This window comes from Orycteropus afer, unplaced genomic scaffold (assembly GCF_000298275.1).
Source record: "Orycteropus afer afer isolate SDZICR_OR568_19922 unplaced genomic scaffold, OryAfe1.0 scaffold00038, whole genome shotgun sequence".
NCBI lineage: Eukaryota > Metazoa > Chordata > Mammalia > Tubulidentata > Orycteropodidae > Orycteropus > Orycteropus afer.
Window position 1 is genome coordinate 1,218,148 of NW_006921625.1, and position 21,964 is coordinate 1,240,111.

The following is a 21,964-nucleotide window of genomic DNA, read 5'->3' on the forward strand; positions in this document are numbered from 1 at the left end:
GGGTGGCACGTGACCAAGCAGGCGAAGGCCGTTGGTACATCTGCGAGGCCACCTTCCTTGCTATGGGCGGGGCCACCTCTGGGCAGGGGCCCTGGGAAGTCAGAGTGGTGCCAGTCCAGGAAGCAGGGCCACATCAGGCCCCCACTCCCCTCAGCTGGGTGCTGCCCCAGGCCTTCCTGTGAGCTCCACCGCAGCTGTGAAAGGGGCAGCCCAAGAGTGGAGAGAGTTTGTTCACAGAGGGCCACACGCCACAGGGCCTCGGGGGCCACACACCACAGGGCCTCGGGGGCCACACGCCACAGAGCCTCGGGGGCCACACACCACAGAGCCTCGGGAGCCACAAAGATGAAGCTTGAGTGCTTGCACCCTGTGGGGCTGGGCTTCCAACAGCTTCCAAGAGTTCTCCCTGGAGGAAGGGTTAGTCCTGCCTGATGACCCTCCCGGGTGCAGGGCCTCTCTACGTGACCAGTGGGCAGGCTGGGAAGGGATCGTCTATCCCAGCTGGGGTTTCGGACCCAGACTGTGCTCAGGACCTGCTAAGGGCTCGCCTTTCTGGTTTCTAGACCAGACTCACCGCCTGGGCCTGGAAGGCATTGTGACAAGGCCCAAGGGTGGGTAGGACCGCCCCAGTGTGCAGGGGGGCCCCTGCGGTGCACGCACTGTCCTGATGACAATAGGATGAGTCAGGGCATCGAGCAGGTGCGGGTCTATTTTTACTCTCCGACCATTCTGCCTCTGCTCCCCTCACCGGGGCACTTTCAGTTGTTTTAAGAAAAGCCAGGGTGCCGGCCCTTCACAAGCACCAGACTTCTGTGAGCCGGTCTCGTTGGAAAACACCCCGTCTTCCTAACGAGGGCTGGTGTTGAGCAGACCCCTCTGTGTGTGGGTTCCCCCACCCCAGAGGCAATCGCTGGCAGGAGACTGAGGTCAGGGCCCATGCATGGGCGTACACAGAGGCCAGGTCGTCACCAGATTTCTAGGGAAAATTTCTTGAAGCATGACCTAATGTGTTCCGTTTGGGCCTTGTGGTCACTGCCCAGGGCCCACATGCTGGGCTGTCACCAGGATGACAGACTGTTCTTGGGAGTGACTCACTCCCGTGCTCTCCCGAATTCACCTGCATTCTGAGAGTCCTGTGGCCTGTCGTCTGCTGGACCAGGCAGGACAGAGGGTGCAGCCAGATGCACCGGCCAAATGTGACAGGACCGGGGGCTCCTGTTTCAGAACACAAGTGCTCCTGGTGCAGTCAAAGCCACCGCCAGCATCACCACCTGAGTTGCCAGGAAACTGGCTGCAGTGTGCATCGGTCAGAGGGGAAGCAAGGCCGTTGGAGCTTTGATTGTTCTGTGGGAAACGAGCTTCCGGCCTTTTCAGGAGGGTGTCTGCCCTGATGGAGCCTGGTGACGAACTCCCTGGGAACATTGTTAATGTGCTCCAGGGAGGCTGACACCCCCATTTCTCTCTGGGCTTCTGGGGTTAGTAGCACTAAGACAACTTGTGAGTCAACCCACCAATGACTGCTGGTCTCAGTTCAGTGACCATGAATCCAGCCAATGGCCCTTGGAGAGCACGTGGCTTGGGCTCATCCAAATGCATGGGAAACCCACGAGGGCTTGTTCAGACCGCTCCTCTTTGTCTTGTTGGTGAGCGAGTATTCCCACCAGAGGGTTGTGGGGATGGCTGGACGTACAACCCCTGACACTGGGCAGGTGATATTGTGTACTCACAATGGGGGAGGAGGACACTGCACCCCATGCAGGGTCACACAGGGGTTGCACTTGGAGCAGAACGAACCAGCAGGGGCTTGGAGAGGCAGGCTTTGTAGTACCAAGAGGGAGGGGTGTCCCCTGGCTCCCACAGGAGGATGCTGTTGGGTGTCTGAATAATTCCTGGACAGGAAGGTCTGCTGATAGGGGGCCTGGGAGGATGGGGAGCCTTAGCCCCTGGTTGGGGTCATATGTGGTGAGAGCAGGGGACCTGGTGGCATGACCTCTGGGGCCCTGCGGGGCCACAAGGTGTCGAGGCAGCACTCAAAGTTTGGTCTTATGACATAGACTTGTGAGTACCGAATTAAAAGCTGCCCTTGTGATGAGACAGTCCCTCCCCTCCTTGGCTTTCAGTTGGATCAAGATGGCCTATTTTCACAGCAACAGCCATGCTTCTGGTTGCCAGCTCTGCACAATAAAAATCTTCCTTGAAAAATAAATATTTTAAGAATGCTTGATTTTAAATATTTATCTGCACAGGAAGTGCCTGCACCACACCCATCTGGCTGGGTTTCACTAGGAGGGCACATCCAGTCTGTGGCTCCAGTGAGCTCTGAGCTTCCAGCTGCACCGTCCCCTCACAGGCATGATGGACAAACACCGTTCCTTAATGCTCCACGCCTGGGAAAGAGATACCTTAATGGTGACGCTAGTCCAGGTTGAGTTGCATTTCCCCTTTTCTGCCATTATAATCCTGGGGGTGTGTGAACCCACTGCCATGGAGTCCATTGAACTCATAGCTCCCCTAGAGGACAGAGTGGAACTACCCACAGGGTTTCCAAGGCTGTCAGTCTTCCTGGAAGCAGATTGTCTCATCTTTCTCCTATGGAGCTGCTAGTGAGTTCAAACCGCTAACCTTTTGGTTAGCAGCCGGGTACTAACCACTGTGCTACCAGGGCTCCTTGGAGGTAAACGACGCAGGGAAGATGCACCTGTAATATGAAGGCTACATTTCAGTGGCCAGTCAGGCTTGGTCACCTGTAACCCAGGTAGCCCTCACGTGTTGTTCGCTGCCGTCAATTGGCTCCATCTCTCAGTGACCCCACACACCACCAGCTGAGATACTCCCCAGTCGTGCCCCAGCCCCTTGGTTGGTTGCATGCTGGACCGCTGTGGTCCATCGGGTTTTTGTTGACTGATTTTTTGGGAATAGGTCACCAGGCCTTTCTGCCCAGTGGGTGACCTGCTGGTATTTGAAATGCAGGTGGTGTAGCCCCCAGCCTCACAGCAACACGCAAGTCAATATGAGAGAACATACTAACAGAACCCTGGGGCAGAAAGGACCTAGTCTCCCCCCAGCTGAAGCGGCCTTTGCCCTTGGCTCTGGAGAAATAGCTCTTAGAGGAACTCAGTGTGTGGCCTGGGACTTCCAGCCACCCCTGAGGTTCTGTGCTGGCGAGTGGGGGCTGGCCAGACCAGGAAGGTCTCGCCTGGGAGGCAACATCTGCCGGCCTCTGGAGGGGCTATTTTGCCATCATGCAGGAGTTGTCCATCGAGGCCGGGATCGTGGTGCTCTCGGGGCGTCCTGGTCTGAGACCTGGCAGCTGCACGCTGGCACCCTCCCAGCCCCTGCCTGGGCACCAGTTCCTTATGGTGATTCTGATCTGTACCCTTTTACGATAAGCAGGCTGGTAGGCGTGAGTGAATTAGCGAACTCAAGGACGGTGTCCTCTTAACCTGTAAGGCCTGTCCTGGCCCCACGCGGCCAGGACAGAGGGCGAGAGCACCATGTCACTGGGTGTCAGAGGTGATGGGGAAGTGGGGAAGCAGGTTATGATTAATGTTCACTGCCCAGGAACCAGCTCTGTGCAAACGCTCACTCACGAAGCCATTTTTGTCTGATGATGCCTTCAGCATCGTTGACCTTGTCCTGATGACCTTGTCAAAACGGGAATGGGGACCCATGCAGGGGGCCCTTCCTCCAAACTGCACCCCACTCTCCCACCCCTGCACTAATGAGACCCTGCCCTGTGCCCTAGCTGTGCCCTCCTGGCACAGGATGGTGTCTTCCCAAAGTGCTCCTCCATCTTGTCACCATGCTGTTTAAGCCAGAGCCCCACCCTCAGCCATGCAGGGTCAAGTCCACCTACATCCCTCCAGGGCCTGGCTGGACCACAGCCAGACTTACGTCCTAATATCCCCACTATCCCTCTGCTGACCTCCCATAGCATCTGTTGCACCTGCACGCCGGGTAGGGTAGGGGCAGTCTCTTTGTGGCATGCCAGCCCTGCCACCTGGCCCCTTCCCTGGCTGGTGCCCGCTCCTCCCGAGTGCCCAGTGCAGGCATCCCCTCCACCCCCAGGACCCTTTCGCTGCACTCTGGCCACCTCCTGCCTGGCAGGCCTGTGCCCACTGCTTGTGCAGCAGTAGACTGGAGGGGACTGTCCCCTTGCGGAGGGCACCCTTGGGGCCTGGAGGACAGACACATTGTCTGTCTAGTTGCACAGCCTGGTGCCCGTGAGGGCTGGCAGTGGTGGAGCTCTGTGGAGTGGGAGGGCACTTTGAGGTTTTGTCCAAATCGTTGCATCTGCTCCTCCACACGCCTGTGTGCAGACTCGAACAGAGCCCTGGGGCAGGGGGCTCCTGTCCCCACAGTCGGGGCCAGGGAAGCTCTCCGTCACTAAGCAGGGGCTTTCCTTCCCTGTGCTCCTGGGGACAGACGGACAGTAAACTGTAGCTGGACATACAGATGAGTGTCCGGAACCAGCAATGTCCGGGTCCTCTCTGGGGCATGTACCACACAAGGTTTGGGGACCAGGCTCTACAGGCACACACAGTGCACCTAGTGAAGACATCTTGTCTCAGGACACAGGCGAGGTCAGCCGATGGCTGGAGGTCAGCTGGAAGGAGGCCTGGGGTTGGGGGCCAGCAACTGGGAGGGGGGACTGGGCAAAGGAGGAGACTGGCCTGAGCCCCAGTGGAGGTGGGGTGTCCCACCCGAGGACCAGATGGAAGGACACATGCCGACGCTGGGGACACACACCAGCAGTGTGAGGAGAGTGTCTAGGGTCACAGTAGCTGACAGGCAAGCCTGTGTGAACTTCTTTACAGTCACGTGTGGACGTGGGTTCAGGGGGCGGAGAGTCTCGGGGGAGGTGGGTGGTTCGGAAAGCTCTCATTTCTGTGATTTCTCCCTGGGGTGACTCACGTGGCCCAGTGACAATTAGCAGAAGTGATTGCTGTGTTGTGGCCACAGGCCCACAGCCACTCGGGGGCACCCGGTTGCATTGTGCAGGGTCAGGCTGGGCCCTGGCTGTTCTGGGGCCCCTGGTTCTGTTGTGTGGGGTTGGGCCAGGCCCGCAGCCGTTCTGGGGCACTTGATTCTGTTGTGTGGGGTTGGGCTGGGCCCACAGGCACTCTGGGGCACCTGGTTGCATTGTGCAGGGTCAGGCTGGGCCCTGGCCGTTCTGGGGCACCTGGTTCTGTTGTATGGTCGAGATGCCCTTTTCCATCACTGCTTCATGCCTCAACGCCCCACACCTTCACTCCCTCCACTGTCACCAGTGTGCACTCCTGGGCTCATTCCTGGAATGCCCTGGCCAGTTTTGTCTCTGGTGACAGTGCAGGTGGAGGGGCTCTGCCCGGGACAGTGGCACACTGAGAGACCCCAGCTGGACTGGCCCTCTGCAGATGGGGAAGGGTGTCACGTGCCCGTTCGTCTCTGGCTCTCCCCAGCTCGGCCGGGGCTCTGCTCCGTGACGTGGGCTCTGGGAGTGTCCTGGGTGGTCTGTAACAGGGCCCCAGAGCAGGGGGCTTCTGAGAACAGACATTTTCTCGGGGCTCTGGGCCCAGAGCATTGAGCTCTCAGAAGGCTCTGGAGAGGACCCTGTCTTGTCTCCAGCTGTCGGGGCCCTGGGCATTCCTTGGCTTGTGGCCATGCCACTCGTGTCTGTCACTCCGTCATCCCATGGCTGACTTCCCTGTGTGTATGGGTCTAAGGACACTAGCCATGTATGGTTAGGGCCCTCCTGCCTCCAGTTTGCACTCATGTCAATATAACCAGTAGCATCTCAGACCCTGTTTCCAAGCAGGGTCCTGTTCACGGGTTCAGGTTAGAACTCCAGCAGGGTTTATGGGGACAGTTCAGCCTAATAGCTCCCTGTGCAGAGAAGGGAGTGGGGCGCAGAACTTTCCTGTGTGGCAGGAGGTGCTGAGGTCCTTGTTGGAGGGGCTTTTATGAGGCACAGGGCTCCCAGGTCATCTGACGTCCCTCTGTTTGCTCCACAGTGAACTTCGACCACTTCCAGATCCTGCGGGCCATCGGGAAGGGCAGCTTTGGCAAGGTAAGTTGGAGCCTGTGGGCCTGGGGCCAGCAAGGGTGATCGGGGGAGCTGTGTGACAGACATGCAGTGCCATGCCCGTCTGCCCTGGGGACATGCTCGCAGCGTGGCTGCACCCCACAGGTGGCAATGTGAGAGTGTCACAGCCGAGCTCCTGACTGCTCAGGCCCCCTGCAGCCCAGTCTCTGGGGGTCTTGGAGCTCAGGAGGAGCTGAGGGTGTGGGCTGCCAGCAACAGTCTGTGGGACCTTCCTCACTGCTCATGAAGACCCCTCAGCACTGAGACCACTTCGCTGGATCCGCTTTCCTCACCTGCTTTCCGTCCTAGCACACTCCTGGGTCTGAGAGGAAGGTGGTCCAGAGCTGAGGGTCGTGGCCTGTACACAAGTGGCCCCGTCTCAGGCTGCCGGGGAAGCGCCTGGAGTCATGGTGGGACCACAGTGGCAGCGGCGGGGAGGCGACCGCGCCCTCCACACAGTCCCTTGCTCTCCCACCCCCACGGCCTCGGGAACTGGAGCTGCAGTCCTCAGGTCCTTTTGTTCTCTCTGGGCTGGATCCGACTTCCTGATGGCGGCCTCCAGAGGGATTGGAGTAATTATAACTTAGAAGAGGCCTTAACAAGCCACTAAAGAGCTCAAATTAGCTCCCGGGGCCCTGTCTCCACGCTGTGCTGTAAGGAAGCCACTTTCTGAATGGCCCAGCTGCCTCCCAGCATTGGCGAGGCTTGGCGGACCGTGCCTTCGCCCTGGCTGCCATCCTCTCTGTGCATTGGCTGGACCCCACGCCTGCGACGCTCTTTAAGCTCTTTGACAGGAATTGCCCTGTCCCCAAGTCCAATACCTGGCATCGGAATACCTCTAATTACCTCGCGGCTCTGTGTCCCGGCTGATCGCTGTGTGACGCTGTACGCAGTGGGGAGGTTCTCTGCCTTCATTAGCTGCAGAAAACCCACTGTGTGTCCTGGTATCTCATGATCATCAACGGGAAAGTGGGGGCTCGAGGGGTCTGCAGAGCTTGAGGTGCTGGACCAGCCTCTGTTACCTCACTATTCACAGATGAGTACCGTTCTGTCCCGTGGGGCCGCAGAGGGGGTAGGGACAGACGAGGGCAGGCAGGGTGAGGCTCGGGCGACCCTGTCCCCAGTGCGGTTTTAGGAGAGGGTGGCCCATGGGGGAGGCATGCTGGGGTGATTGAGAACAGGGGTGCTGGAACCCCGACGGGCAGTTGTATGTCCAGAGGGGCCAGAGTGGTCCCTGGTGTGGGGAAGGCTGTCGGACATGGCTCACAGTGGGGCCTGTTCCTTGGCCCCTGTCTACTCCCACCACTTGTGGCCCTCCTGCACCGTGCCTGGGCGCTGTCTGTGCTCCCTGTGGAAACAGCTGGACAGCTGTTCCCAATGTCCACAGAGCTGCAGGGGTCCTGGCCTCTGAAGAGTCGGGGGCAGAGGATCCCTGGAATGGGCTCTGCAGAGTGGATGACAGAGGTGGCCACTGAGTGGGCCTGGGCATTATTTCAGATGTGAGCACCTGTGCCACTGAGCCTCCTTGCTAATGAGGCCACCGGGGGCCTGGACTGGGGGAAGACGAGGGCTGGCCACAGACTCGACTCTGCTCAGGCAGTGACCCTGCAGGGAAGGGGCCGGAGCTGGACACTGTGGTCGCCTCTCGAAGGCTGCTGGAGCACGCCTGTTTGTTCCTGCTGTTTCAGGGGTGTCCGCAGCAGCTGAGAGCCCTGGCCCTGCAGGAGGAGGGACTGGCAGCTGCAGCCTGCTCTGAGGATCAGAGCTGCCTGGAGGACCGGCCCTCAGACCCTGGGACACCTCCGGAGGCACTGGCATTGGGCAGCCGGCCGCCCCCTCTGAGCTGTGGCTCCTCGGGTCACATCTTTCTGGCCCAGCAGCGGCTGAACTCAGCTGCTCCGCTGGGTGGGCTGCGGACTCCTGGTTGGTGGGCACCAGAACTTTAAGGCTTCAAAGTCCCATGTGAGGATGCTCACTTCTGATGGAGGACTAGCGAGTGGGGGGCTCCGTGCATCTGGGGTCTCCCCTCTGCAGGCTCCCCAGGCGTCTCCTGAGGTAGGGGGCTGGGCTCTGTGGGCCTCGTGTTGGGGGCAGGTGTGTTGAAGTTGGTTTTACTGAGCGGAAGGCCCGCTGACATCGTTGAAAGCCAGAACCAGTAGAAAGTTCCTGACAGGAAAGAGTAAGGTTCCAGGGGGCACGGACGGGGCTCACAGGTGGAGAGAAGTTGAAGGGGTGGAAGTAAGATTGGTGGGAAGTGGCCAAGTCCAGGGGAGCTTGAGAACCGGAAGGGTCCAGAGGCTTCATGCTGACCGTGGTCAGGGCTGCCCACTGGGCCCCAGGTTTCACGGTCATTCCTCAACCATTCACTCAGCCCCACGTGTCACAGACTGCCGGGTGGTCCCCTGCACAGATTCACCTGACTCCGGGCGTGACTCAATGGCCTGCTGTGCTCCAGAGCTCCCAGCATACTGGGGCCGCTCCAGAAATCTCCGGGGAAGGACAGCCCTCTGCCAACGCCCTGTTGGGAGCCTTGGTCCAGGCTCCTGGGTCAGGGTCACACGATGGTGGTAACCTCGGAGACCAGGTCTAGGGATCTAAACCATAGCTTCCCACCTGCTCTGGGGTACACGGCTGCCCACCTGCTGGGCTGCAGCTGCAGGCCCTCCCCCCACTGCCCCACTCATATCCGTCTGAACGTAAGAATCCCAGTGCATATTCTCTTGGGGTCGCCTGAACCCCAGGTGGCTCAGCTGGGGTTTAGGGCTTCCTGGATGACGGAGGGGTGGGGAGTGTGAGGGTGGTGTTAGGTGTCAGGCAGAGGAGGCCCAGGCCCACCTACGGCGACTCAGAACCAGGGTCCACTCTGCCATGTGAGGCCTGCTGCTGGGGGAGCCCCATCGCCCCAACCTTCCCTCCCTCCGTCCTCCCCTATTTCCCCAAGGGGGCTGTCCTCTGCGGCACTGCAGAAAGGGCAAGGAGGCCACATCTCCTGACCTCCTCTACCCCCACAAGAGGAAAACAGAGTCACTATCAGTAACCCAAGGCCTATTCCTGCCAGGCCAGACATGCTGCCTCCCTCCAGCCCTTTCACCAACCGTTCCTCCCAAAACACCCACCACCTCTCTCCTGGGCTCGATAATTCACTGCAGTGGCCACACAGAACTCACAGATTACGGGGTTTATTAGGGAAGCACCAGGCTACAACTCAAGTTCAGGAAAAACACTCAATCTCTCTCCCAGCCCATCGTCCCTCAGCCAACAGTCTCTCACAGTCTCTCTCCCAGCAGTGCGTGTCCCTCAGTGTCTCACTCGGCAACGTGTGTCTCTTGCGTCTCTTTCCCAGCAGAGTGTGTCTCAGGAGCGAGTGTCTCTTTCAGTAGCACGTCTTCCTCAACCGGGAGTCAGAGAGAGACTTCTGCTTCTAGGAGGCCTCCTTTTGAGCCCAGCAGAGTGGCCAAAACAACCAATTATAACATCAGAATTCTAAGCACCTGAGAGAGAGAGAGGGACCCTCCCAGAACACTGTTTTGTGCCACTCCCCACAGAAATACCCCAGGTGGACATCTTCAGCAATCAGGAGCTCCTCAGTTGCTCACGGCAAATTCTACCTCAGAGTTTACAGAGACTTTGGGTAGAAAAGCTACACTATGTAATTTACTACGTGCAAGCACCCTTCCGGAAATCTCAGGGTGAGGCAAGGAGCAGCCTGCCTGGCTTGGGGCTGGCCCTGTGATGTCACTGTCCCCAGAGGCTGCTGTCTTTGAACGGTGTCAGCTGGGGTGAGGGTTCTGGAAATAGGGGCTATCCCTAGGTGTTGCCTCCCTGGCCCCAGGTGATAGGGTGGGTCCAGAGTGATGGGGCAGGAGTTGATCTGCCCCTGCAGAAGAGGTGGCCTCCATCCAGGGCCCCAGGGCAGGCCAGGCCAGCCTTGGAAGATACCTCACACCCTCGAAAGGAGCAGTGCAAGCTCAGTGCCTCACCCGCAGCTGAGCCAGGCTTCCTGGGGAGTTCTGCGGCTCCCAGCCACCAGGACCCCCAGCCCCAGCCTAGTCCTGAAGCTGCTGGCAGCAGGGTGCCATCGGGGCTGAGCCGGGCACGCTTACTGTCTTAAAGAAGGGTTTGCTCACCCACAGCCTTGTTTGTTCTGGAGCGTGTCTGGTTTCTTTCCAGTCACTGGAATGTTCTGTGGTGGAGGTAGACTGCTGTGGATAGACCCAGGCCTCTCCCAGCTCCAAGTTCCTGTCTGTAACGTGGGCCCCTTTGTGGTCACAGACTTGCTCTGAACGTTTGCAGCAACGACGTGGCTGTGCTTTGAGGATGGGGTAACATGGGGTGGCTAGTTCCCCACGGTGCTGATGGCCACGTTCTCTTTTCCCGCCCAAGCACGTGGGTAAGTTCTTCCTGGGGAGTGTGAGGCATGGCGTGGTGATCTGGTCCCACTGTGTGGTGACGGGACTGAGAAATTACACACAGACCCTTAGCATGGGTGCGGACCCTTGATGTGGGCACCAGCCCTTAGCATGGATGTGGTCCCTTAGCATGGGCACAGACCCTTAGTGTGGATGCGGGCCCTCAGTGTGGGCACAGACCCTTAGTGTGGGTGTGGACCCTTAGCATGGGCATGGACTCTTAGGGTGGACGCGGGCCTTTAGTATGGGCACAGACCCTTAGCGTGGCAGGTGAGCTGTAGCAATCCCAGGCCCCAGCCCCCAGCCTCCAGCCTCACGGTAACGGCACGCTTCCCACGTGCCCAGAGGCCACCCCGGATGCCTCTGATGGGTGGGTGAACCCCGAGTCCCCGATGTGGTTCCTGTCCAGAGCTTTCTGTGGGATCCTGGGCACCGGGCTGGAAGACAGCACAGAGGGCGTGGAGGGCGCAGGAGGGCCCGTGGGGGGCTGTGGTCCTGCACAGCAGCTGCAGGAGACGGGTGGAGGGCAGCCAGCCGCTGAGTGTTGAGATCCTGGCCTGGCCCCAGCAGCCCACAGAATCCAGGCCCTCGGGGTTTCCTCTCCTGCGCCTTCAGGGAGTCTGGAACCCTCCGTCTGGCCCTGGGAGTTTCATAAGCACGGTCTTTCCTACCAGGACACCCCGACAGGGCATGCTCCTCCTGAGGACGGCTCCGCCATCCCTCCCGACAGGCTGCCTGCTGGGCGATTTTAGGGGCGCTTCTGTTCCTTCCTTTCTGGCTTCTGCAGCAGTTGGGGCTCCTGAGCTGGGCCCTCAACTCTCTTGGGCTCCGATCTGCACGATTGCGGGCTGCTCTGGGCTGGGCTCTGAGAAATGCAGATGCCAAGTGTAGCAAAGGCTGGGATTGCCCAGGGCGCGCCCCCTCCAGGCGGCGACAGCTCCCAGTCAGTTCCCTCTGCTTCCCACACTGTGAACACCTTTCCCCACAAGGCCAGGCCTGGGGAGCCAGGGGGAGAGTGCCTGGTGCCGGCACGGTGGCTTTGAAGTGGAGGGAGAGGTGAACATCTAGGACACCAGGCCCCAGCTTCTGTCTCCACGGCTGTGGGCCCCACCCCTTTACGGGACTGCTGTCACTGAGGTCCCCAGGAGGAGCAGCAGCCCAGCCAGGCTCCTGATGCCTCTGGTGGAGCTTCTGCTTGGGGCTGGAGGGGCACGGACAGCCGACTCACCTTTCCAGGTGCCAGCCGGGGTGGTCGCCCTTTCCCCGTCCTGCAGGATGGGTCTGCTGTCTGCAGAGTGCTTCTGGGCCACTGATCATGATTCATCAAATCCATTTTAAGGAGACCCGGCTCAGGCTCAAATACCTGGGAAGGCCCCTTGGGCAGTTCTGGCCTCAGGGTCTGCTGCCCGGGCCTAGTTCAGACATTGGTGGAGGAGGCCAGGGGAGGGGAGGGGCTGCACCGAGCCCTAAAGAGGACGGGACAGTCCGTGGAGGGCAGGCAGCGTGCCAGGAGTGTGGTACGAGCAGAGGCTGGGCTCAGCAGTGTGGCCAGGGACCGGGGAGCTGGGTGTCCCGCAGGGCTGGCCTGGGGCATCAGAGGCCTGCTCAGAGCTGGCCATCAGCTCCCGATGCACCTGGTGCACAGTGTGGTGTCAGGCAGGGGCGTGGGGAGGCGCTGAGTGCACATCTCTGCACAGGTCAGTAGCCTGCATTTCCATCGGAAGCCCTGGCTCTCTGCTCCCCCGCAGACCACAGCCCCAGGACAGCCAGCTGCCCTCCGCGTGCCTGCTGCGTGTGGGAGGACAGACATGCCTGATGGGATGCTGGCTGAGCAGGCTGGGCGCGGTGGGCACACAGGGCGTGGGCACAGTGACAGCCAGCTGCAGGGGCTCACTCATTTTCCTTTTGACTTTTCCAGTGGATTTTCAGGAGAACTGCTTGTGGAACTGCTGTGGGGGTTCTGGGGGCCCAGGGGCTGGGGGGCTGGGAGCAGTCACTGATGATGTGGCGCCAGGGTTTCCCTGCCCTGTGCGTGGCAGCCCCGCCATGGACCCTGTCCCCATGTCATCACTTCTGCCAGCTGGGCAGCCATGGGCTGGAGACAGAGACCCTTGTGTCCCCTCTGCCTGTTTCTCCCTGGTCCCTGGCAGACAGGACTGTGCCGCCTCCTCCTTGAGTGCCAGCCCTGGGACATCACATGCCCACAGAGTGGCAGACTGCCGTGCTGGCCTCTCGCCTGCCCGTCGAGTGTCTCCATTGCTCAGAAGGAAGGGCGGGCAGGCATCACCCTCACCTCATGGGTGTCTCAGGGAGGGGCACCAAGGCCACCAAAGGCCACACAACCAGTGAGCCGTGGAGCTCAAGCAAACCAGCCTGGTGCCCCCAGGGGCCACCTGCTAACCATGGCATACCCTCCATGGCCCACAGAATGAAGCCCCCAAAGAGGTCACATCCGAATCCCTGAGACATGTGACCACGTTCTGCAAAAGGCCAAGGGGAGCGAGGTTGCAGGTGGAGCCAGGATGCAGATCCACTGACCAGATTTTAGGGAGCTAGGCCTGGCTTCTGGCTTCTGCGTGGCCTCATGGGTCCGCGAACGTGGAAGAGGAGGCAGAGGGGGCAGAGAGGGGTTGGAGGAAGTCACATGGACGGCTGTGCAGGTGGAGTAGGGGCTGTGATCCCATGGGTGGGGGTGGCCATGAGAAGCAGGAGAAGGAGAGGACGTGGGTTCTCCCCCTGGAGTCTTTAGAAGGAGCCAGCTCTGTGGACCTGGGTTCTGGATTTCTGACTCTGACCTTCGAGCCCTGAGAGGGTAAGCATGGGTCACTGGGTGATTGTTATGGCAGGCACAGGGGACCATACACCTACCTGCCCAATCCCACTGCTGGGGGCACCTCTACCCCTTCAGCCGGGGGCCCTTCATATCTGTGGGCCAAGGAAGCCCAGTGCCTGGGTGGCCTCTGACCCATGTGTTTAGGTTCAGAGGCCCCTGACCCAGACGCAGGTGGCCAGAGTACCCCCTCAGCTGGGAGCATGCTGGGGACACAGGGCTAATGCACGGTGCTAGCCGGGCCCTGCTGCACAGTGGCTGTGCACTGAGGTGCTGACACAGCTCAGTCTTGCAAGTCACACGAAGAGTGGGTCACTGCAGACCCCACCCTCTGAGAGGGTCAACCAGTGAAGAGAGGCTAGCCTCCTGAGGAGGGAAGACAGGGACCAGAGGAGAGTTGGGGGTGTGGACAGGTGTCGGGCCAGTGCGTGGCCTCAGCTGTAGGAATAATCTCAGCCCCAATGGAGTGGAGCTGGTCCCTGATGTTCCATCTCAGCCCCAATGGATTGGGGCCGGTCCCTGATGTTCCGTCAGCATCTATCCCTTGCGCCCCACCCCCCATGTCATTACAGAAGCCAAAGCAGCCCCTCCCAGGATGGAGCTGTTTCCGCCTGCCCATGCTCAGTGCAGTTTCTGCCACGTTGGTATCTAATCTTTGCGTCATGGTCATTACACAGTGTAGCTTCATGTTTTTGCTTGGCATTGGGAGAACTGCCGTATGCCATTCAGTCCTTCATAAGTTTTATTTCAGTTCTGCGTAATGTTTTGTTGAGCTCACTTACCCCCGTCCATAAGGCTGTTGAATGTCAAGGTTGTTGCAAAGTGTTATTATAAATAACACTGCAATGTACACCTTCAGACATAAAGTACCATCTGTTTCTTAGGATACACCCAAGGGCTGAATCGACTGGGTGTGACCTGAGACTCTGATGCCCACTCAGGGGCCCAGTCAGTTCCAGGCCACCTGCCTTTGGGTCATGTGCTTGGGACAGTTGCCTGCCCTCCCTGAGTCCTGGGGTCTTTGATTTCTCCAGACTCCTGGGCTCGTCCTTCAAAACTGGAGACCAGAGGTGGCAAAGCCCCTCAGAGATGGCTCTGGGTTATCTGCCTCAAGAGTTCTTTCCAAGAGCTGACTGGCTGCACAGCCCATGTTTCTGTACATCCAGTCCTGGCTCCCTGGACATCCTTTGTGTGGGTTCTGATGGACGCTTAGTGCCTGTTTCTCATAGTTAAGTCCTACACCTCTCTTCCCCCTCGTCCTCTCGGCCTGGCAATAGATGCTTGAGGGCATTGCTGCTGGAAAGAGCCAAGTGGATAGCCTTCATCCCAGAGGGTCCCTGCTTGGCTGAACTGTTGCAGAAGTCCACTTACTCCTGGTGAGGATGGTAGTTCTCACTTATGGGGGATTCCTAGGCACAGGCTCTGTGCTATGTGGGTTCTCATGTCCCTCAGCAACCCTCTAGGCCACTTGCTCCGAGTCCAGGAAAGGATGCTGAGGTCAGGAAGGTAACTTGACCAGCCCAGGTCATGGCTGGTGAGTGTGGAGGCACTAGCCTGCCCTGCACTGCCCCCCACACCACACTTTTGTTCACACACAGGGTGCTCTTAGGCTGTTCTTAGGTGTCCTGCTTGTTCTCTGGGAGGAGCTTGCTCACAGGACACTCATGTCACTAAGACTGGCCATTTCCGCATCGGCTCTGCTGTGGCTGAGGAACATGCGTCGCCCCGTGTCCTTGCTGAGATGCCCTCTGTGCTCCAGGTGTGCATCGTGCAGAAGCGGGACACAGAGAAGATGTACGCCATGAAGTACATGAACAAGCAGCAGTGCATTGAGCGTGATGAGGTCCGCAACGTGTTTCGGGAGCTGGAGATCCTGCAGGAGATTGAGCATGTCTTCCTGGTGAACCTCTGGTGAGCTTGCCTGCCGGGGGCCTGGTCCAGTGAGGAGCTTGCTACCAAAAGGCCTGCCTACCCCAGCCTGGTTCCTCAGTCTCTGCCCACGTCAGCCCCTGGAGTGCCCTCCCTGCCCTCCCTATCCCTGCCGTTCTCTCACCTTCCTGTACCCCAGGGCCACCGGGGTTCAGTCCATGGACATGCTTAGGGTAATGTGGTACCACCCCTAGGCCTGTAGTAAGCCCAAGACTTTCCCACAGAGGAGACATGTGGTCCCTGAAGTTTGTGGCACTAAGATCACTGGGGAGACTTCAGCTCATCCCCATCATCATCATCATCATCATCATCATCATCCCCATCATCATCATCATCTCTGTCGTCATCTCCATCATCATCATCTCCATCATCATCATCATCCCCATCATCTCCATCATCATCATCTCCATCATCATCATCATCCCCATCATCGCCATCATCACCATCATCCCCATCGTCATCATCCCCATCATCATCCCCATGATTGCCATCATCATCATCATCTCTATCATCATCTCCATAATCAGCAGCATCATCTCCATCATCCCCATCATCCTCATCATTATCATCTCCATCATCATCCCCATCATCTCCATCATCACCATCATCCCCATCATCTCCATCATCATCATCTCTATCGTCATCTCTATCATCATCATCTCGACCATCATCCCCATCATCGTCATCCCCATCACAATCATCACTGTCGTCATTCCCTCATCCCTGTCAGCATCATCATCTCTATCAGCATCATCCATCACCAGGAACATCTCCACCATCCCCATCCCCATCATCATCCCCATCCCCATCATCCCTATCCTCATTCCCTCACCCCCATCGTCATGTCCATTATCATCCCCATCCCCATCACCAGTATCCCCATCACAATCAACTCCATTATCATCACCCCATCCCCATCCTCCCCACCCTACCCGTCCTCATCTGTGTCATCGTCATCATCCCCATCTCCACTGTCATCATTACCTCTCAGTGTGAGCACTTCTTCACCCATCTCCCTGGGCACCCACAGGTACTCCTTCCAGGATGAGGAGGACATGTTCATGGTGGTGGACCTACTGCTGGGTGGGGACCTGCGCTACCACCTGCAGCAGAATGTCCAGTTCTCCGAGGACACAGTCAGGTTGTACGTCTGTGAGATGGCGATGGCCCTCGACTACCTGTGCAGCCAACATATCATCCACAGGTGTGTGCTCACCTTGGGTGGGGTGCCCATCTGGGGAATCCTCAGACTCTGCCGGTGGGTTCCAGATGGGAACAGGGGTGGTTTCAGGACACTCACCTCACTCTTCCCTGTGCAGAGACGTCAAGCCTGACAACATTCTCCTGGATGAACAAGGTGAGCCAGGGCAGGTGAAGGCAGGTGGGAGCTGTTGTCCGTCCCTGCCACAGGGACGTTCTCTGGGCCTGGGGTAGCTGTCCAGCTTCTCCTCCTCCGGCAGGACATGCACACCTGACAGACTTCAACATCGCCACCATCATAAAGGACGGGGAGAGAGCGACCGCCCTGGCTGGCACCAAGCCCTATATGGGTAGGCGCCTGCTACTCAGACTGCACCCACCCCCATGGTCCAGCCCTCTTACCTCTCCTGCCAGCCCACAGGTCTCCCCAGACTTCTCCCCTAAAGCCATCTGACAGTAAGCAGTGGGCCAGGCTCTAAAGAGAGTCATGAGTGGACTGGGCATGACTCCCATGGATGCCCGTGGTGGCTTGTGATGTGCCACTCCATGCAGAACCATCCCACTGGGGCCAGCTTCATTGGCAGCTCCCGAGCTCTCTGCACGTGGGTGCTTGTGGAAAGGCACTGGGAGGCAGAGCACAGTGCTGCTGGGTGCAGGTGGGCCTGTGGCGCTTTTGTGGCTCAGCGCCCCTTCTCTGTCTGTTGAAAGCCCCTGAGATCTTCCAGTCCTTTGTCAGCGGAGGGACCGGCTACTCCTTCGAGGTGGATTGGTGGTCGGTGGGGGTCATGGCATACGAGCTCCTTCGAGGATGGGTATGGAGCCATGAGCAAGACCCTTTCTGTGCTTTGGGGTGGCCAGAGTTCTGACAAGTGACTGTGGCTTGGCTGGCTGGGTCTTCCGGGGCCTGGGCAGGTCTGCATGCAGCTGAGCAGGGGATGCCTGCCCAGAACTTTCCAGAAGGTTCCTGAGTCGAGCCCAGTGCTCCCCTTGGAGGCCGCCATCCATTCAGCCTGGGAGCTCAGGGGTGAGGAGTGCCCTGCCCCTCCCCATCCCTCTGGGGGTCCTGGGCACCCTGGCTCCGCACCTCCAGCCACCCCACAGGACCTTGGCCTGAAGTAGGCAGACCCCTCCCCTGTTCTCCAGGCTGATCCACAGGGACCCTGGGGTAAAGGCTGGCAGGATGGTCACTTCCTGCCTGGTCTGGCATGGTGCTGGAGGCAGGGCCCAAGGGCAGGCCCTGCCTCCCAGCCCTCCTCAGGCCTTGCTGCACTCTGTGCCTGCCCGTGGGGGTGGGGTGCTGCCCAGCCGTGTTCTGGGTGCTGTGGGGTGGGCTGCTGCCCGGCTGTGGTCTGGGTGCTGTGGAGTGGGCTGCTGCCTGGCCGTGTTCTGGGTGTCATGGTGGTCCTAATCGCCACCCCTGCCCACAGAGGCCGTACGACATCCACTCGAGCAATGCGGTGGAGTCCCTGGTACAGCTGTTCGGCACCGTGAGCGTCCAGTATGCCCCGACCTGGTCCAAGGACATGGTGGCCCTGCTGCGGAAGGTGGGCGGCTGCCCTGTCTATAGAGCCCTGCCCCTGGAAGGGGGCCCCACGTCATGCAGGGTCAGCATTGCTTTATCGGGGCTCCGGCCACCCCATGTTAACTAAACTGGTTTGGGAAGTGGATCTTGGCTCCCAGGGACCTGAGGGAGGAGCGTGTCATGCCCAGCCCTTGGATGGGTCTGAGTGGCCCCTCATGTCAGCACATGGCAGGCACATCCCCTCCACCGCTGCCACTGTGTCCATCAGCAGGAAAAGGATGTGGGTCTGGGATACGCCCCCTTATGGAGAGTTACAACTCAGCAGGTGGAGCCTGGTGCGGCGGGCCACTGGTGCCCCCTAGTGGGTGCCTTGGCCGCACATCCCTGCAGCCCCACCTCCTGGCCTCGGCCTCTGCTGTGTCCTCGGGCTCAGGGGCTTGGCCAGAGGCCCAGTCTGACTAAACTGGCCGTGGGCTGGCCACCGCACTGACCAAACTGCTTTAGCTGCACTTGGCTCATGTCCCCTTGTGGGCCCCGGCACCCTGAAACCCTGACCTCAGGCCCTGGCGCCTTGTTCCAGCTCCTCACAGTGAACCCGGAGCACCGTGTCTCCAGCCTCCGGGACATGCAGGCAACCCCCTCACTGGCCCATGTGCCCTGGGACGACCTGAGCCAGAAGAAGGTGGAGCCGGGCTTTGTGCCAAACGTAAGAGAAACCCCTCCCTGCCTGGGATGGTGGGGGCACGCCGGCCACGGACACGGCTCAGTCCTGGTCCCCCACAGAAAGGCCGCCTGCACTGCGACCCCACCTTCGAGCTGGAGGAGATGATCCTGGAGTCACGGCCCCTGCACAAGAAGAAGAAGAGGCTGGCCAAGAACAAGTCTCGCGACAGCAGCAGGGACAGCTCCCAGTCCGTGAGTGTGGGGGAGGGGTTCCCGGGCCCTTGATTCAGGATTGGAGGGGAGATGTCATCACCACCACCTCTGCTTCACATGGTAATGGGGTCCCCAGGGCGTCCTGTAAGACCCCTGGCTGGGGATGCGTCTTGAAATCTGGGAGACAGTCTCCCAGTAGTTCAGGAAGAGACCTGGGAGCCCTCGCCCACCGTCCCGGCTGAGCCCCTCTCCTAACCCAAGCCCCTTGCAGTGGTTCCTTCTCAGAGCCCGGGGGGACATGAGGCGTGGCCTGCGAGCACACTGGGACCCCACAGGGTGGCGCCCAAGCACAGCCAGTGCTCACAGGGAGGATGGCTCTCGGTGTGGATGTGGATGTGGTGTGGATGTGGATGTGTTGACACGCCACGCCCCCTGGGGCTGCCTGAGGCCCGCTGGGCCCAGCAATGCCAGCCAGGGCCTGTCCTTGGAACTACCCCATAAGTTGCCACCCTGAGAGGTGATGTAGCTGCCAACGCCCCCGCCACCTGCAGCCCCCCTGGGAGAGTTTCAGTTGGTAGTTCCCGAGGGCTGCCAGGGGCCTCACACTCAACAGTCACCAGGGCTGGGTCCCTGTTACCAGCCAGAGGGACTGGCTCCAGCCCTGCCCTGACGCCTGCTTCTCAGGGGCACATCATGGGATGGGAATTCGTGGAAAGGGGTCTGGCAGAGCACGGCGCCCAGCAGAACCTGCCCGGGAGGGGTCCCGATGTGAGGGCGCTCTGAGAAGCCTGATCGTGTGGAACAGCTCTGGGCACCATGCTGTCAGCCCTGGCAGCGGGCTGGGCTTTCCCCCTTGGGCCCCTGTGGTCACTGGCTTCGGGTCACAGGGGAGATGTCCACCCCCAGGCACCTGGCTGCCTGAGGCCAGAGTGCCCAGGGCCCTAAGAGCAGGTCTCTGGGAAGACCCAGCAGCCAGTGCTGCGGGTGCGCAGGCGCGGGCAGCGGCTGAGGGACCGAGGAGCGCAGGTGCGCGCCCGCGGGCGGGACTGGAGCTTGCGCGTGTGCAGCGGCTGACGCAGGCCCGTTTGTCTGGCTCTGGCAGGAGAACGACTACCTGCAGGACTGCCTTGACGCCATCCAGCAGGACTTTGTGATTTTTAACAGAGAAAAGTGAGCGCATGAGTGTGGGCACGTGACAGCGTGGGGGGGAGTGGGAAAATGGGGCGCGGGGGTGGCAGCACCCACGGGCTGCTCTTTGGGGGAGTCCACGCAGTGGCCCTGGGGGACTGCCTAGACTCCTGCGGGAGGGGACTCCCGGGAACCTTTTGCTTATAAGCTGATGCTGGTGGCTGGCATCCCTGGGAGACCCAGGCGATGGGCCCTGTCAGCTGATGGCCTCCTGGCCACGTGAGTGTATGTCAGGGTCCCGTCACCCCACCAGTCATTCATTCACTCATTCACTCGGCAAACTGTCACCAGAGCTAGGAGGTCTTGTGGGGCAGGAGAGGGCAGGGCTGGCCCACAGGGAGATAGATGCCAGGCCGCCAAGCAGCTGTGGTGTCTGGGCTGTGGAGGGAGGACACTGTGGGGCTCCCTGTGCGGGTGGGCAGGGCAGGCTTCCTGGAGAAGGGGGCCTGAAACCCTGGCCTGACTACTCTGCCTTCTCGGGGGGGCTGGGGGCAGGGCCATGTGTGGGCAGAGGTTTGGGGCACTGGCCAGCATCCTGAGGGCAGGCGCCACTCAGCACGGCTTTGTCGGACCGGCTCACAGCACTGGGTTGGGTTTCCTTCTGCCTGGGCTTTGACAACAGCCGGAGGTCTGTGAGGAGAGGCTGCTCTCCCCTGGGTGGGCCCGCTCGGGGTCTAAGCAAGAGCGCCCAACACTGATCTGTCTCTAGGCACCTGTGGGCGAGTTTTTGGGTCGTGGGGTCTGGGGCGACGCATCAGGGCCGTGTGATGCAGGGTGAGCCCCACGGGGTGCTTCTCAGGTGCGTCAAGCCCCTCCCCGTGTCCCCGCCAGGCTGAAGAGGAGCCAGGACCCCACAGCCCAGCCGCTCCCTGCGCCCAGGCCCCAGGAGGAGGCAGAGCCACCAGCGGACGGCGAGGTGGCGGGGTCCACCCTGCCCATGTGCGGCCCCCTCTGTCCATCCACGGGCAGCAGCTAGGTCCCTGGCAGAGTGTGGACAGTCAGGCGGCTGCATGGACATCCCCACGGGGCAGCCACCACCTGCACTCGCCTTGGACTGCGAGCTGCCCCTGCCCTCGGGGCATGGCGAGGGGGCCAGAGACCTCAGGTCCTCTCAGGACACGACGTGGAGGGGCAGGCGCTGTGGACAAGGCGGCACCTGAGCCGTCTGCCCCGGCCTCTCCCGGGGGCCCTCGGGCTGCCTCTGAGCAGGTCACCGAAGCCAGGCTGTGTAAACCCTGTCCCAGGCACCCTGGGCTGGCCACCCACCTGCAGGCCTGGCTCGAGATTGTTTCCTTCTTGTTCATGAGGGGAGGGTTGGGGAGGGTCGGGTGGGAGGAGGACTGTTTCACAGGGCTGCCCGGTCCCAGTAGTCTCTGCTGCTTCTGTAGCGTTCTTACCTCTGGGGCTGCGATATGAGAAGCCTGAGTGGCCACTGTGTTACCTGTGTCTGTCTGTGTCCGTGAGGGGCAGGGCGGACACCCCCGTCGCTGCCCCTTGGAACGGCGCTGGGGGCGGGGGCTGTTGCTCCACCTCCTCCCCTTTTGGGGGACGAGGGGCCTCCTGGAGGATGAGTGTCTGGGACAGAGGAAGCCCTGGGTGCCGAGGAGGAGCGCCCCCTGGTGCCAGACCCTCAGACACAGCAGGTGTGTCCCCTGGTCACTATGGGAACCACCTACCAGGCAGGGGAGGGAGTGGGGCTGGGTAGGCCCTGCCCACCTCCATGTGATGCCACCACACCCACACCACTGTCCTGAGCTCCCAACATACCACCCTCTCCTTCCCACTTGACTGCCACCTCTGGGAAGAGGCGTCTGGGCCTGACTGGTCATCCTCGTTCCCAGAGCCGGGGCCAGGGCCCAGATGCAGGAGGGCACCCCTCATGTCTGTGACTGACTGTGTGAACGAGTGAACGACTGCACGACCGACTGCGTGAACGAGTGAACGAC

The 21,964-nt window shown here is 60.3% G+C and overlaps 1 protein-coding gene across 1 annotated transcript; it reads left to right on the forward strand.

Annotated features, from left to right (window-relative positions):
• The first annotated feature begins 5,998 nt into the window (after positions 1 to 5,998).
• On the forward strand, positions 5,999 to 20,994 carry STK32C (serine/threonine kinase 32C). The gene is made up of 11 exons (XM_007936786.1): positions 5,999 to 6,049; positions 15,063 to 15,214; positions 16,263 to 16,436; positions 16,552 to 16,589; positions 16,693 to 16,782; positions 17,141 to 17,244; positions 17,860 to 17,976; positions 18,535 to 18,660; positions 18,738 to 18,869; positions 19,933 to 20,000; positions 20,850 to 20,994. Exons 2-11 carry the CDS (start codon positions 15,096 to 15,098, stop codon positions 20,992 to 20,994), a joined length of 1,113 nt encoding a protein of 370 aa, XP_007934977.1. The 5' UTR covers positions 5,999 to 6,049; positions 15,063 to 15,095.
• The last annotated feature ends 970 nt before the right edge of the window (positions 20,995 to 21,964 follow it).